Source organism: Gasterosteus aculeatus, chromosome 12 (genome assembly GCF_964276395.1).
Source record: "Gasterosteus aculeatus chromosome 12, fGasAcu3.hap1.1, whole genome shotgun sequence".
NCBI classification, from domain to species: domain Eukaryota; kingdom Metazoa; phylum Chordata; class Actinopteri; order Perciformes; family Gasterosteidae; genus Gasterosteus; species Gasterosteus aculeatus.
In genome coordinates, this window is record NC_135700.1 from 8,101,616 (window position 1) to 8,119,125 (window position 17,510).

At 44.9% G+C, this 17,510-nt stretch overlaps 1 protein-coding gene across 8 annotated transcripts in view; it reads left to right on the forward strand.

Annotated features, from left to right (window-relative positions):
• The first annotated feature begins 3,760 nt into the window (after positions 1-3,760).
• The window catches only part of pcdh9 (protocadherin 9), a 165,150-nt gene continuing 151,400 nt past the window's right edge, over positions 3,761-17,510 (forward strand). For 4 of the 8 annotated variants that reach the window (XM_078084998.1, XM_040199948.2, XM_040199941.2 and 1 more), the window contains exons 1-2: positions 3,761-6,196; positions 6,688-9,835. In XM_078084998.1, coding sequence (XP_077941124.1) covers positions 6,800-9,835 — 3,036 coding nt within the window. In that variant the 5' untranslated portion in view covers positions 3,761-6,196; positions 6,688-6,799. Of the gene's footprint in view, positions 6,197-6,687; positions 9,836-14,463; positions 16,518-17,510 lie in introns of those variants that run through there. The other 4 variants (XM_040199931.2, XM_078084999.1, XM_040199923.2 and 1 more) reach the window with 3 other exon arrangements.

Below are 17,510 nucleotides of genomic sequence, written 5' to 3' on the forward strand. Positions count from 1 at the left end.
TCAGAAAGCAGGCCATTTTAAAAAGGTAAATAGCATGAGAATGATATGAACTTGATTGCCTCTCAAAAAGACACCTAAGCATGCAACTCGCAGGTCCACGTGTCGGCTTGAGCGCTGACAGCGGCAACAGTACAAAAGTGCCAACGGAGTTTAGCTGAGGGTAAACTATGCGGTGCTATGCTTCTTACAACAGTGTTGTCAGTAGGACGTGGTTGCTGTAACCTCCCAACTAGAGCAGTTCAGTGGCGGCTTTGAGCTTACCAGTGGGGCACGCTCACGTGCACTATCATGCTTTAATGCATTTCTAATTCTGATGTGGTGGCTTGGTGGTTTGTGATAGCACAAAGATCTCTGGAATTATTCATGCAGCTGGCAAGTTTAAGTACTATTTGAAGACATTTTCCACAGGATTCTTTCACTTTTCCTAATGTATTAATCAACCCTTCTGCAGAAAGTACTGTATATGATCACAAACTTGTTGGAAACTAGGATGACTTATGGTCCTATCCAAATGTATACATCAGAAAGACAAATTAGCCACATCATCCGAGTAAATGTGACTAAGCTTAGCTAATGCATGACAAAAATTACCATGTAGAAATTTGACCTTTTGAGGATGGCACATTATAGTCTCAGTGTAAATGCAGCCATTTCCTTGCCAACTTTTCGTGAGCTGACTTCACTGCTTGAGTCATAATTACTACAAGAAAAAAGAGTTAAAGATGTATTGCATTGAGAGGTTTGTCCAGATACTTATACACAGATATTGTAGTTGTAAGTCTGTAGTAGCACATATCTTACACTCAAATGGTTTAAAAATTCAGAGCCTATAATGAAGTATGTGTTGTGACACACCTCTGAGGTAATGGTGTCTAATTGCTTCTTAGTTTCTTCTTCTTCTTAGGAAGACGTAAATAGACACTTCAAAGCTGTGACTTGTGGGGTCTTGCATGAAAAACCAATCGCGATCAAACCAATCAAAATGATCAGAGGAATGCATGCATTTTAAAAAGTTTGTGATTAAGCTGTATTAAGGCGTCCTTTGAATACACGTATCCCCCTGTCAAAAACAGACAGCTCCGTTTGACAAGATCTCGAAAGAAGAGTATTGGTGTTGGAGTGCATGTCATGTATCTCAGAACTTGCAATCTCTTCATTCGTACTGCACAAGGTCAAATCAGCCCGCTCCTCTCCCAGGGAAGAAAGTTGAGCAAGATCTGCCCCAGGATCCATTTCAGACACAGGCACGCTTCTGGCTCTCGCGTCGGTAAGAGAGGAAAATGGGAGGGAATGTTTGACCTTTTTTCAAGGCGCAGTCAGGAAAAAGAAAAAGGGGGAGACTGAATGCAAAGTGAGAGAGCAAATTATAGGCGGACTTAGTGGGAAGATTTGAAGACAGAGGAAACATATTTTATGAGGGATTTCTATACTGTAATCCTCCAACGATGTCTCCTCTGATCAAACAGCGCGTCAATCAGTGTTCAAGGGATTTTTATGAATGGCATTACACTTCTCAAATGCAAACTATCGGCCGGAAAGGAAGTGCTTGGTGCAAAGAAAAAAATCTTTTAAAAGATTCTACAATAATTAAGAAGGCTCAGCAGCAACTTTGGGATGCTTAGGCGGTTGCCATATGGTGAATTAAAGCGTTGCCTTAAGCAAACATTTCCATTTTAACTCCTTAGCGTACAGCTGTTAAGTATCACAGTATATTTTTACTACCTTGTTAAGGAACACAACTTGCTCAAAGGTTTGTTAAGTTTGGATTTCACTGGAATCCCTTGGATAGCAAACAGGAAAAGAATCCCTTTCAGAATCCAAAACAATGTTTTAACTTGGGGGATATCTGAATAGAAGCTCTATTAGTATTCCGGGCCCACAGCATGTTTGATGCAAATTATCTGCTGGGTCATTACTACTTTTGAGAGGAGTAGCGCTGGCCAAAGGGTTTGAAGTTTTCACCAGTGGGCGCGCTGAGGTGGTATTGACAAGGAACAAATAAAACCAATGCACCCGCTGGGATTTAATAAAGAGGGAGCTAAACCACAGGAATAGAGTCGGGTAACTTTCTATTTATACATTGCCAAAACAGTAACGGAAGGGGATGGAAGAACGATGGTCTCTCTGTTCATATTTTATACATCCAACTGATAATCCAGCTACGGTAAGCAGCGTGTCCTCTGGTCCTGAGTAAAAACAACTCAAGATAGTGTATTAATGCACAATGTCAAGCACTGACACTTGCTTAGTGGGCAGGTGGTAGTTGTACAGTATTGAAAGTGCCAGGATTCAGCTCATGTGATAATAGGCTCACTGATGGTTTTCCCCTAGACCCAGCTGATTCATTACATTACGAGGAAGTGCAGAGCGTTGTTCAATTATTTTTTTGACATTGCAATGGGTTTGGATAATTCAAGATCTTCAGGCCGGATTCATTTGCAATATTTTGAACGTACACCTGGAAAACGTCTCTTGCACACAATTATGTGAAGACATAACCTGCATATCGTGACAAACAAGACACACAAAAAAGAGTTAGTCGAACTTACTCATATCCTGTTCAAATGTGTCATATTGAAGAACTCTATTACAGCTGTAGACAATATTCTCAGTGAGAACATCCTCACAGTGAGTGGGATTTTTTTTCATGAGGTAAAGTTGTGCAACATGATTAAAACATCGTGTTGCACTGAGAAACAATATTCTCACTGTGATTTTCCTGGGAAGGTGATTTAATGTTGCATAAGAACACAAATAATGCATTGAAAAACTTTCAAATAAATGTTAGGTGTTAGTTGTGTTTTTTAGGGGAACAATGGCACACAGAGAGAAACCACACTGGCATCATCCTGCAGGCGTGTTTGCTGCTTCTTGGCTGCGTATCAACGCCGAAGTCACGACAAGAACGGATTCACTTTTCCAGCACCGGCTCCTCAGACTTTATCAAAGTTAGAAAATGTGTGAATTACCTGTTTGCCCTTGTACTTTATCAGACATGGAAAATAAACTTTTTTTTGCTTGTATTATTCATGAGGCCATTTCAACGGCACGAAGTGGTCAATAAGTCAGTGTGAGAATCAAGGTGAATGGAGTGATTGACTGGACCCGTGTATGGGGAATCATAAGGCCTTAGGTTTGGACCCTTCCCTCAGGCCCTCTCTTCAATACAAGAATGTAGGAGGAACACCCGAAGACCTAGAGCAAATATTAGCATACTTCTCATCATATTATTATTCATCACTTGTAAGGAACTTGACTTAGCTGCAGCCAGTTCAAAACAGACTAAATAAGGAGATAACAAATTTGAGAGAATTTGGGAGCCGCTGCGTTTGCAGAGTTAAGGCCCTTCTGGTGTCAAGATCACGTGACACAATCACAGAAGGAACCGATGAGAACACAAGTTTGTGAAAGATCAACTCATCTTTAAGTTCCCATAAATGAGATTTCGACGCACAATTACCATATTAGATCTACTGAGGGGATTGGAAGATGTGGTTATCAAGTACCAGTGTCTTGTACACTTTATAGTATGTTGGTGGGGTGTGAACTACCTCCCCAGTAATGATCCCAACCACCGTTTAACGGGGCCCAGTGGCAACCCACACAAACACCTCAGAGACGTTGGAAAGTCCTGTCGAATCAAAACGTTCTCTCTCTCGTTTCGCAACAACACCCTCCAGGGCAGCAAGTTGAAGCTAGCAATGAGTTTGTAATGACTCCATCTGGCCAGCCGAGCGAGAGCGCACTCCACCACTGTACACGGGTTATGTTGTCACCTTTCCCTGTCACGCCGAAGTGAGAGATCGCTCCTTTCTCTCCTGAGCGAAGGACGCCGACGGCTGCGTCCAGAGGCGGAAAAGGTCAGGCCATCAGGTCGGTTGTGCTAACGTACTGCTGAGCAGGCAGTCAGCCGGCACCCTCGGGAGACATTGGCTGCCTGCTTCTCACCTCAACGGCGTGCGGGTCCCACGTCCTTTGCATCACTCCCGACACCGGGCGGATTCTCACCTCGGCTGTCCCTTCGTTCACACTTTGCTTCTTACGCCCGCCACTTGCTGAACCCTTTATTCTGCTGCCACGGGTTTGTCAAAAAAAGCATGTGCGCTAAAGTGTTGCTTCACTAACGTTTAGTCAGGTGATTCCTGCAGCTGCAAAGCGCCCACGACGGTCCCGGGCATTGGTGTCGGAGCACCTCAAGATGGCAGTGTTCACCACGGCAGGCTACTAAGTCTTTGGAGCTCAACAGCTTGTGTTTCTCAGCAAGAGCAGCAGCATCACAGGCAGAGAGCCGCGGATGGAGTTGGGGGGTTTATCTACTGCATTGAAATTAAGATGACGATGGCAGTGTGCATTAAAGGGTGGCAGGATGTGGACAGCTGACTCTGATTTCTGTGTTACTAAATATGCTACTTTCCAGCTGCACTGTTCCACCTCGGACGTGTGTGTGTGTGTGTGTGTGTGTGCGTGCGTGTACTCGGCTCAGTTACACGGTTCGGCCACCTCTTGTTGCTCTGTGGTCTGGGGTGACGGGCAATTTCAAAGTCACGTCCCAGCCTGCTCGGATCGCCACGGATCATTTGCAAGAAATAGCAAACTCAAAAAAAATGAACAAAAATAAAAGAGAGATGATCAAAGATAAAGACACGCGGTTCACTTCATTCTGCGACGAGGTCGCACCACGCGGAGGCTCGGATGAATGGGACAACTCTCAAGGTTGTTTCTCACGGACACATGACGGTGGCGATCAAACACGCGTGGACAACGGAATCCGTGTCTGGAGGGCGGATCGCCTCACGCAGGGCTTAAACCCTTCATTCCTAGCAAGTCTTCCCCGTTTGGAACCCGGGGCAGTTCGTCCGTTTTGTTTGCTTCAGTCTTGTGTCTTTTGGCGTGAGTGCGCGCGCGCGCGCGTGTGTGTGTGTGTGTGTGTGTGTCCACCCCAATTAGTGGAGCCTCCCCGACAACAGCCTAACAGGTTGGCTGCTGTGTCCCTTCGGAGCCAGTGACTCTGTGCCTTTTCCCATAATCCTCACAATAACGCTTTCATTTTTTTTACTACGTTACCATAAGCGGCACTGGCGGCTTCATCATCCTCATCGGCATCATCACCCCCCCCCCCCCCCCTTACCCCCTCCTCACCCCCTTCGTTAAGCGTCTCCGCAGCCTGCAGCATCTCCACGGAGCATCTCACCGCGGACAGCCCCCCCGCCGGCCTGCATGGAGTGACGTGACTCCGGGCCAATCCCGTGGCCGCTCGGGCTGCCGACGCCACCGAAAGAGAGGGGGGGGGCGGTGTCCAATCACGAGGGCAGGCGGTGGTGGAGGCGTCGGCGTGCGGTGTACTTCACCACCACCGCCACCACCTCCTATGGGTTTACACGGAGTTAGTGCGAGATATTCTGCTCCGGGAGCGAGAGTGCGCGGATAAACGGCACACACACGCTGCGCGTCGGTGTCCCACCGAACAGCCTCTATTCAGGTTACCACGAGATTTATCTCTCTCTCTCTTTCTTCTTCTTCTCCCCCCTTCACGATATCTTTTTAACCTTGTGTCTCCGCCGGCTGATGAACTTGAATCATGACGGGACACCGGTCTCTCCTCTCGAGTTCACCTTGCTGCCTCCTTCACCTGACCAGGTAGCCCGGGGGGGAGGAGGAAGAGGAGGAGGAGAGGGGCGAGAACACAAGGAAAAAGAAGCTAAATAGACACCCGTCTGTTTTCCTCGGGACGTATTTTGGGAGATGAGAAGTGCTTTTCTTCGGACCGGTTCTGCTGTCAGACACCACCAGCCGCTGACGCACCCGGCCGCGTCCGCGGGAGAGCGACGCAATCACCGCGGCTCGCACAATTAGGTACTGTCCTCTTCCTGAAGTTAAATGGGGGAAACGGAACTGCGACATATGCAGCTTCTTATTCATCCCAGTTTGAGCGAGCAGCTGCTTTTACCCGTAACCGAGTCTTGATTACTACTGCGGGGTCAATATATCTTTTCTTCTTCTTCTTCTTCTTCTTCTTCTTCTTCTTCTTCTTCTTCTTCTTCTTCTTCTTCTTCTTCTCCCTCTCCTCTTGCCTGGACCCACCGCTTAATCTGACTGAGAAGGATTTTCTTTACCTGATTAAAGTCTCAGCCGCCCTGGACCTGAAGACTATGAGCTGACAGACTGCGCGTTTTATCCCGCGCTGTACCGGATTTGGGTATGTACGATGAGAATAAGGTCTTCAGTTAGCCGCTACGAATTCAAAGCTCATTTTGAAGGCTTCATTCATGCGCAACCATTCGCTTAGGATCACACACACACACAGCTAAAGCTCTTTAATCGGCAATCCAAGCGTAAAATTAATACGACTTGGTCATTTATTGTGAAGTTTTTTTTTTTTTTAAATAATATTTTTTTGCCATGGTTGGTTTGAGACGCCGAAAATTCTTTGTGGCTTTATAATGTGGAGGATTTCTTAGGGGAGCAACAGACATGCATGGCTGCCTAAATGGGTGCTGCAGTGTTATTGTTGTTTTTTTCCTCTTATGAATTGTGGATAAATGAATATGAGATGATAGTATAGTGAATTGTGTAACACAAATGAAAGAAAGACAAAAAAAAAACTGTGAGATGGGTGGGCCGTTAAATATAATGACTGTGCATGGCAAAGTTATTTCACTGAAGGGAAACTCTGTCATGTTTTTGTAGGTTTGTCCGTGGAAGGTTCCTACCATCACACGCGAGGAGTCTCTGCCCGTAACGTCGTCGCATAGAAAGACACCTTTTGAGTTGTGAAGGCTGGAAACACATTCAAGCTGTCATGGATCTAAAAGACTATTACCTGTTGGGCGCCCTGCTTGCCTGCCTGTGGCTAGATCCTTCAATAGCCCAGGAGCTCATTTACCCCATTAGAGAAGAGTTGCAAGAAAATGTCCTGATTGGAAACATACCAAAGGACCTAAACATACCCCACACAAACGCTGCCACTGGAGCGAGCGCTAATCTTGTGTACCGGCTCGTCTCCAAAGCGGGAGATAACCCACTGGTGCGCGTTCTGAGCAGCACGGGCGAAATATTCACAACATCAAACCGAATCGACAGGGAGAAGTTGTGCCCCGGTCCCTCGTTTGAGGACAGCGAGTGCTCCTTTGAAATTGAAGTGGTCATCCTCCCTAATGACTATTTCAGGCTGATTAAGATCAAAATAATTGTCAAAGACACAAATGATAATGCCCCCATGTTCCCGTCCCCTGTGATCAACATCTCCATCCCCGAGAACACGCTCATTAACAGCCGGTTTGCTATTCCTTCTGCCACTGACCCAGACACTGGCCCAAACAGTGTCCACAAATACGAGCTGATCAACGGGCAAAGTGCTTTTGGCTTAGACATAGTGGAAACGCCTGAGGGCGAGAAGTGGCCTCAGCTTATTGTGCAGCAGAATCTGGACAGAGAGCAGAAAGACACATATGTGATGAAGATCAAAGTGGAGGACGGGGGCAGTCCACAGAAATCCAGCACTGCCATTCTGCAAGTTACTGTGACGGATGTAAATGATAACCGGCCGGTGTTTAAAGAGGGTCAGATAGATGTGCATATACCGGAGAACTCCCCCATTGGCACGTCTGTGGTGCAGCTCATGGCCACAGATGCAGACATTGGCGCGAATGCAGAGATACGCTATGTGTTTGGGACTCAGGTGTCTCCTTCCACTAAAAGACTCTTTGCATTGAACACAACATCTGGCCTAATTACAGTGCAGAGGCTCCTGGACAGAGAGGAGACTGCTATCCATAAGCTCTCCGTCTTAGCCAGTGATGGCAGCTCCAGTCCTGCAAGAGCTACTGTTACCATAAATGTGACTGATGTTAATGACAACCCGCCTAATATAGACCTGCGATACATAATCAGCCCCATTAATGGCACTGTTTTCCTCTCGGAGAAGGATCCCATCAATACCAAGATAGCTCTCATCACCGTGTCAGACAAAGACACGGACATCAACGGCAAGGTCATATGCTTCATAGAGAAGGACGTACCTTTCCATCTCAAGGCCGTGTACGACAACCAGTATCTGCTGGAGACCTCTGCGCTGCTCGACTACGAGGGGACAAAGGAATACAACTTCAAAATCGTGGCTTCTGACTCTGGGAAACCCAGCTTGAATCAGACTGCCTTGGTACGAGTGAGGCTGGAGGATGAGAACGACAACCAGCCGATTTTCACTCAGCCAGTCATCGAGCTGGCCGTCATGGAAAACAACAAGCGCGACCTGTTCCTCACAACTCTGAGCGCCACGGATGAGGACAGCGGGAAAAATGCGGAGATCGTTTATCAGCTGGGCCCAAATGCATCATTCTTCGATCTCGACCGCAAAACGGGGGTGCTGACCGCTTCCAGGGTTTTTGACCGTGAGGATCAGGACAGGTTTCTCTTCACTATCACGGCGCGGGACAACGGGACGCCCCCTCTGCAAACCCAGGCGGCGGTTATTGTAACCGTGCTGGATGAAAATGATAACAACCCTAAGTTCACACACAACCACTTTCAGTTCTTTGTGTCTGAGAATCTTCCCAAATACAGCACAGTGGGGGTGATAACCGTCACCGATTCAGATGCCGGAGAAAATGCTGCTGTTTCTCTGTCCATCCTCAATGACAACGAGAACTTTATTCTGGATCCCTACTCTGGAGTCATCAAATCCAACGTGTCATTTGATAGGGAGCAGCAGAGCTCCTACACTTTCGATGTCAGGGCCGTGGACAGCGGCAGGCCCCCTTGCTCCTCGGCAGCCAAGGTTACCATCAATGTCATCGACGTGAATGACAACACCCCCATCGTCATCTACCCCCCCTCCAACACGTCCTTCAAGCTCGTCCCGCTTTCCTCCATCCCGGGTTCCGTGGTAGCGGAGGTGTTTGCTGTGGACGGTGACACGGGAATGAATGCGGAGCTCAAATACACTATCGTCAGCGGGAACAACAAAGGTCTGTTCAGAATTGACCCTGTCACGGGGAATATTACTCTCGAGGAAAAACCAACTGTGACTGACATAGGCTTACACAGATTAGTGGTCAATATTAGTGACTTGGGATATCCCAGATCCCTCCACACGCTGGTGCTGGTATTCCTGTACGTCAACGACACCGTGAGCAACTCAACGCTCATCTACGACCTCATCCGACGCACCATGGAGACCCCGATTGACCGAAACATCGGCGAAAGCGGTGAAACCTATCAAAGCGGCGACTATTTAACCATAATGATAGCCTTTGTCACCGGCGCCTTGGTGGTGATCATTGTCATATTTGTCACCGTGCTTCTGCGCTGCCGCCACGCCTCCAGGTTCAAGGCCGCGCAGAGGAAAAAGCAGGGCGCTGAGTGGATGTCGCCCAACACGGAGAACAAGCAGAACAAGAAGAAGAAGCGAAAGAAAAGGAAGTCCCCCAAAAGCTCCCTGCTCAACTTCGTCACCATCGAGGGGAACAAACCCGACGACCCTGCCCACGAGCCAATAAACGGAACCATCAGTCTGCCCACCGAGCTGGAGGAGCAAGGGATTGGACGCTTCGATTGGAATGCCACGCCTACCACGACCTTCAAACCCGGCAGCCCCGACCTGGCCCGGCACTACAAGTCCGCCTCGCCGCAGTCGGCCTTCCACCTCAAGGCCGACACGCCGGTCTCCGTGAAGAAGCATCATGTGATTCAGGAGCTCCCATTGGATAACACATTTGTCGGAGGCTGTGACACCCTTTCCAAGAGGTCCTCCACGAGCTCCGACCACTTCAGTGCCTCAGAGTGCAGTTCCCAAGGAGGGTTCAAGACGAAGGGGCCCATGCACACCAGACAGCAGGTAAAAGAGCACTTTTACTGGTCTATAAGTACTGCCTATAACTGCCCTGTTCCACAGTGCTAAAGTGCCAGTCTAGATTAGACACTCACTCTAAGTTACCGTGAAGCAACATAAAAGCGTGCAGGAGACGTACGATTTCAGAGAGTTCCACTATTTATCAAACTTAAAAAAAGGAAAAAACTGAGTCAAATTGCTAATTTTCTTAATTTCTTAATTCCTGGGGAAAAATTATAGACTGATGTTTTGTCATTAATATATATTTAATTCATATTTAACAAAAATGCAAGTGGGTGAGGGATTTCTTTGCCTTATTTAGTCTATTCAGCACACGGGTTAAATCAATGGTAAAATGTACCAACATAACATTAATTGTGAGTCAATGTTCTTTGTGAAAGAAACATTTTTTTCTTGCCTATATCTACTCCGATTACTATTTCCATCAGGGATGACCGGTGCACACATTCTGTCCAAAAATTAGCTTTTCATCTCCTCATACAACTCTGATTGTGTTCATGTTTCGTTATTATTATTTCCTATTGTTTTCTTATTTGTTTTGACGTGTCTTATTATATCACAAGAGACTTTGTAACCTTTTCCACACCTGCAGCAATAACTACAGTCAATAATTAGCCTGCTGCAGTACCATTGTCAATGTTACTATAGGCTTTGCCACATAATCTAAACTCAAATTAAATGCCTCCTCTCAAAGCACACTAGCATACTGACTAAAGCTTGTGTGGAACTTGATACGCATCCAATTCAAAAAGGATTAGCCAATAATGAGCCTCAAATTTCAACGTAATCCATGCTGCTTTTTTACGAAAGCCTTATTAATTTTTCTGCTAATAAAGCACTACTTCACAACACACAGTTGGAACACATGTGGACAAATACAAGTGAGAGGGGGGGGCGAGCGGGACAGAGAGAAAAGGGAGATGGAATGTTGTCAGCGGGTCAGGCTTGACGGGCGGTGGTACTGAACCTTCGGGGGGCAGTGTTGAGCTGCGCGGCACAGTCTGGCAACATGCCAAGCTGCAGTGGACTTCTAAATGCAAGGGAGGAGGAGAAAGGAGTGAAACCTACGTTGGTGTTCTTAGCGAAATACTCTCGACTAATGATGTTGAGGGTGCACAGGGAAGATTGATAATGGCAGTTAGAGAGATGTGAGTGATAAGATCTATCCAGAGAGAGAGAGAGAGAGAGGGAGAGAGAGAGGTTGAGATTACAGGGGCGACACTGTGTGGCTGCCATGGCTGCATACCTCCGGGTCACTGCATCTGGGGTTGCGTTTAATGTGTTTCTGTGCGAGAGGTAGCAGTCAAAAGAGGCATTCAGTGCAGCGTAATTTGCCAGGCGGTGTGTGTGTGCGTGTGCACGTTTGTGTGGTTGTTGATGTGAGAGAGAGACGAGGCGATGAAACGGGTGGTGGCGGTGTGGGTGTTCAAGCCTAGAGGGGGGGGACACATGAGATATGACACTACACTGTAAGCACAACTTCATTGATTTGCTCAGTCATCCCACAATACCACACAAGATCTATTGGTATCAATAATTCTGACAAATGCGTCAAATGCACAAACCGAGCCGGCGAGCTCTGTACAGCGTTCACTGATGATGCAAATGATTCAGATACGTTGCTCTGATATGCATCCTTTCACTCACACATTTAGGTGTAGTTTTGTAGAGCACAGTTGGAATCGGCCCCACGTCGTCCCGTCTTAATCTTCTTTCTTTTCCCTCCGAATCGACACAAAGCGGTTCAGTTGCCAATCCCCTTTGTCCTCTATTTTTAGATCTGTAACATGAAGCATAAGCATCACATACGCATTAGCATCTAATCATGCCACTCACAAATCAAATAATAATCAAGTCTGTATTCATTTATTTATCAAACTATATTATTTAGATCCAGACATAACCCACTTGCAATAAAAGTCCTGAGGAACGGAGAGAGGCCTCCCTTTAGCAGTACCCATGGATTACTCAAATGAATATGCACTGATATATTTGACGGCACACAAGTTCACACTTTCTCTTCTTCATTTTGTTACTACTAGGAGGAAAAGTTATCTTCTACTTTTCCACTCTTTGTGGATATCCGTCCTGTGAGAGTTGTAATGAATACAATCTGCTTGGTTCTCAGTCCTAATTATTCCAAAGCTTCCCACTTGTATGAGCCCACTTCAGATTTGAGGTTAAATGGCAGTTATTGATTGTGGTAAAAATGATTGCGCTGACACGTCTTACTGGATAAAGCAGGGTATGTTATCAATGTCTTTGCTTACATCCATATTTTGAATGTTTTGCACAATGCAACAATTTGTATTGACTTCCACATGTCATCTCTATTTCACAAGTATTGATAAGTAGACGTTCATCCAGTATGTTAAATTCCTTTTTGAATTTTGCCTGCGTTTTGAAAAACAAAACCGAAGAGATGAGCTATGATTTGTGAAAAAAGAAAGGTAAAAGCCCAAAAATACCAATTACTTTTGAGGGAATCTGAACAGACAGTATATCCAAAAGGTAATATCATATGATTATCGCATCATATTCCCCGCAGACTAGCAGTGCTTTGGAAAAAGATAAGAACTGCATTATTAAAGGATTTATAATACATATATAGATGCTAAAAAATGTCAATATCATCTAAACGTATTCATGTCTTGGACTTAAAATGTGATTTAATGCCTTGCATTTTAATATCAGTCCAGTAAGGTACCAAGGCACATGCGATAGTATGATGACATTTTGCATACATTATTGCCTTACAAGTGACAAACCACCATCAATCAGCCAGACGTCGACACAAAATTGGCAATTAAGTGAAAGCAAACCTTCAAGAGAAAGGGTGAGCAGATGAAGACAGGCAGGTTTTAGCGGAGTCCTCCTCTCAGAGAAGACCGAACCTTGTGTATGGAAACAGCAGACATCTACAACAGTGTCATCACAGATGAATGCCAAGTGGAATCAGCTTCACAGAAACCCCAAAACCTAGCTGGTAGCGAAAGAAGCAATCCCTGCTTCTCTTTTCTTTCTTTCTTTTTTCTCCCCCCACTTATTATTTACACCCCCAGGGACCTACATTAGTGTAAACAACACTGAGGGGAAAAAAGCATGAAAACACTGTCCTAGTTTCATGAGCATCTAAGAAAGCAAAGCATAATCACCGACGTTTCACCATCGGTCTCACTCTCCCCCTTTCAGCAGTCTTGGGGGGAGATGACAGAACACGAGCCCAGTGGCTACGCATCAACCGTGTGCCGAGCATCAGATCCCAAGGCCCGTGTTGTAGACACATCAACATGGTTTCACTGAGGGTGCAGGATTTGAAAGCAGACACGGAGATGGTGGTGTGGGACAAGTGCTGAATCGATTACAATCCATAATTTAAGCTTTCACTTGTCACTGCTACACCTTAAAAGCAATCACACGGTGGCTGTGGATTTAAGGCTGTTTGCTGTGCGTTGAGTGAGAGAGTCCATATGCATTAGACTTGTGTACGTTCTAGCAGATGTACAAGAAGCGTCCTCTTTCCATTCACTCTGCTATGGTAATGTGCATCACATGCTAGGATGCACAATTACGACCATTACATGGGGCTTTCAGTTCTGCGACCATGTGGCCTGGACACCTCTGTGCAAAAAGCCTTAATTGCTGTGGGTTATTAGCCCTTTTTCTCTTGCACGGCGAAGAAAATGCAAGCACTAAAAGGCAGTCTGTAAGTTCTGCGAGCCCACTCTGCTCTGATGTGCTCTTCTGCAGCAGAAGCAATGCCTTAGCTGAGGATGTAGCAGCTTTGCTGTAGTTACACCACATATAAAACATTGGCCAGCATTTTAGTTTGACTGAATCCAAATAGTTCTGAAGAGTTAGGAAATCTTTACTCTCTGTGTCCGATTTGCATGTCATTGCGTTACCAGTAAAATGAAGAAAAAAAAATTGTATTCAACTTGTATCATTCAAATAAATATAGCGTCTAGATTTAGCTTTCTAGCTTTCAGGTAAAGAGCTGGGAAATCCTTAGCACGGTATTCCTGAAGTAATCGCGGCCGTCCATTTAATGAATGGACATCCTTTGCAAACAGGAGTTTGTACAGGCCATTGTAATTATGGAGCCTTGGGGGAGTCGTCCTTCTTGTGCAGGTTCATTTGCCACATTAATAAGGGGATTAGTAGTACGTACGGGGGCTGATGGCAGCAGGAGAAGTTTGAGAAGATTAATGACCTATGACAATGTTGCACCTGAGGGGAAAAGTCCGTTGCAATATCTCCTGGGTTGTGCTGACACAGAGTTTGGCGGTATGAAAGAGGAAGATGGAGAGAGGCTAGTGATTGTTGCCGACTGTGATCATACATCCTTCTCCTCAGCCATCCTGTCACTTCTCCAGGAGGCTGCGCTTGTGATATCGCATAATGCACACGTCCATAACACTTTTGACGGAAGATGTTCCGCTGGATTCGGAATTTACTTGAAAGTGAGGGACGCCAAGTCGTAAAACCTCACACCTCCTGTGCATATAAACAAAGACTGTAAGCGATGTAAACAACAACAAAGATGTTATTAATCAAACAAACATTTTGGCAAATTCTGGGTGTTCTAAAATGTCTTGGTCTGTTGTCAACAGTGGCGTACTGATCGAGCAAGCTACCGGTAGATGCAAGACGAGCAAACCGATACTGCAATCTCTTATTAAGAAAAATGTTGCGGATCGTCAAAACACATGCAGCCATCAGGAGATTCTAAGCCAATAAGACTGTGAGTGAAGCTTCTATCAAAGCGTCAAATCATCAGTGGAGGATTTGCAGGGCTCTTTACTGCAGAGAACATTGTGTTTCTTTAAAAAACTTGTCATGTCTTCTATGTCTAGGTGGGTAAAAGGAAATGAAATGGATTGTGGGCTATACTAAGGTAGTGGGTGTGAGTGCTACCGGAGTAGATTATTGCCCCAAGGGGATCTAGTTTTGTCTGCACAAAACAACAAAATAAATCAAAGCTCTCTGTTTGTGCACCGGCTGAACTATGGAGTTCATTTATGCGTTTTTATTTTCCTCTGTTGACAAAAATGAAGTGCCACTGATTTTAAAATATTTATTTATTTATAGCCTTTTTTCATTCGGCGTTGTCGGTCACTGACGGCGACAGTGTCACCAAAACACAGATGATGGCAAGTTACCAGGAATTACCTTTTTGTTTGTTAGTATTTGATTAATTTTCATTTCTGCCATAACCATTTTCGTACACATGTTGATGTACCTTTCTTCATCATTGCAATGTTGAAACTCAAACATTACAATTTTGATAATGTCAAATACTGTCATCTATCAAAAGGCCTTGCGTGTGCGCGACAGGCTACTGTATGTGATTATTTTCTTTCTTGGTCTGTTGTTTGTCCATCAAATTCGGCTGGCAACCCATTTATATCAAATTCATCATCCATATCCGCAATTTCTCATCGCAAATTGATTGCTGATCAATCTTCAGGGCGTTTGCTTTGCGAAATGAACGTTTTGCATGCACAAAAATCAAAGTCATCGCGGCTTTCATTACTTAATTCATCTCCATGTTTTCGCTAATCCACAAAACACTTTTCCCATTTTTCTGAGGCAATCAATCAAGTTGACATACTAGCTTCGTATATTTTTCACAATACTGCATAGTGAGAAAAAAGACAAACTGCAGCTCCAAACACTTACAGTATCAACACCTCATCTGAATTCTCTCCGAAATACCTTAAATCAATGAGTAGAGGGTGGAAGAAAATGTTTCTTGACTACTTGTGGTCTTCAAAAAAAAAATGTTATAAAAAGATGAAGTTATGATGCTACTTCTTCGTTTGAATGCCCCCCCCCCTCCTCCTAAACCCCACCCCAACAACCCATCTCTCTTCTCCACCCCTCATTTAGTCCCTCCACCCTCTCCTTATCTCCCCCTGTCTCCAGCCCACTACTCTCACCCATGCTTTATCGGGGTCAATGCAGTTACATGCAATGCTAAATCACCGAGGGGGGTGTTCACCTTTTGTGTCCCGATCATTTGTGACAGATGAGGGGGCTTTGTGTTCAGCACGTAGCCCCACTTACTCCCCGTTACCATCCCCTCTCCCCTTAGCATTAGAGAGAGGGGAATGTGTGTAGAAAAGACGGGTGAGGCGCTGCTGTATGTCTCTGACTCTAAAAACCGTCCAGTGACACGCAGGCCGCCGCTCAGTCACTAGCGTGTGCCAGTGTCTAGTCTAATAAATGTGATAATGGCGTTGCCAGCCAAAATGCGCCTGCCCCCCCTCATCCTCTTGTTCCCCCTCAAGAAAAGAGCCAAACTTGACTTGAAATGTGACTGCCATTGACCTCTTTACCACTGGGCCCCATAGCTCACTAACACTGTAACCCTCATCAATGTAAATCTTTCTTGTACATATGAGATGTTTCATGTGAATTGAACTCCTGGTAATCTTGCCTAATGTGCTGTCTTGAACAATAATGGACTTGTTTTATTTTTATTTTGTTTTATTTATTAATTTGCCGTGCTTTCTCCTTTTTTTTTCATTGCTGGGTATACATAAATTACATCTGAAATAAACAGCTATTCAGTACATTGCAACTCCCATTCTGTTTGAAAAAAAGCTTTATTTGAACAATGCTATTCTACCTTTATAATTTCATAATAAATGTTTCAAAGAGATCATTTCTTTCTTGTTTTTAATTCGTCCGTTTGTTCTGCCTGTTGTGATGTTGTGATTAGACAGTATGTATAAAACTGGGACTTGTTTCAGTCAAGCCAGTTTGAGTGAACCAGCTCCAATCAGCATTTGCCCGTAAACAAATGCTGCGGCTGATTATAATGCCAAGTTGTGTATTTTAAGAAGCAAACAGATTTTTTAGTTTGAGTGAATCCAACATTTCACATGAGACACACAACGTCGCTGACACAGCGCCAATGTAATAATTCCCTCTCAGTGGAATTTTAATTCAAAGTTCATTTACAGAGGTAGCTTAGTTTGGCAGAATTTGAGACTCTCACTCACATCGATGTCTTTGTGCTCCTGAATGTTGAGTGTAGCCTTGCTGACCTAAATACTGCATGTCAATGGGATCAAGGTTAGCAGCTGCTCTCAAGCATCTGATGCTCAGACTTTAATGCTCTCTACCGGTTCGTCTATTCAAGCAATTAGAGGACTTCTTTACATCTGGTCTGCCTTAAAACAAAACTCAAGTGCTCATATGTTCTTTTACAGACTTCTTGGTCACTAATTATTCCAAGGTCCTTAGTCCTCGATTCATGCTGAAATCACACTCCTTTCAGCTCTCATGCCCCCCTTTGCCTCTTACATTGTAATGTGTTTCACAGTCACCCTCAAGATATCTCTACTGCGTTAGTTCAGCACTAACTCTAAATTGTGATGTGCTGTTGTTAGCTGACGTGGCTTGGAGCTAAATGAGGATAATGGCAAACATAATATAACGTAGAAGTGTCTGTCATTAGTTTGAGTAAGAGAGGTGAACGGAAGAAGGACCTCCCAAGATTCTCTTCATGGCAGAATCTTTAAGTAGTCCTTTCCTGAACGTTTTTGCACACAAAATTAAATTAAGATTAGATAATAATTAGTTAGTGAAAAAGTGTAACCGATCAGCTTTTAATCACGTCTGGTATCCAAATGAATAAATAATGAATGTC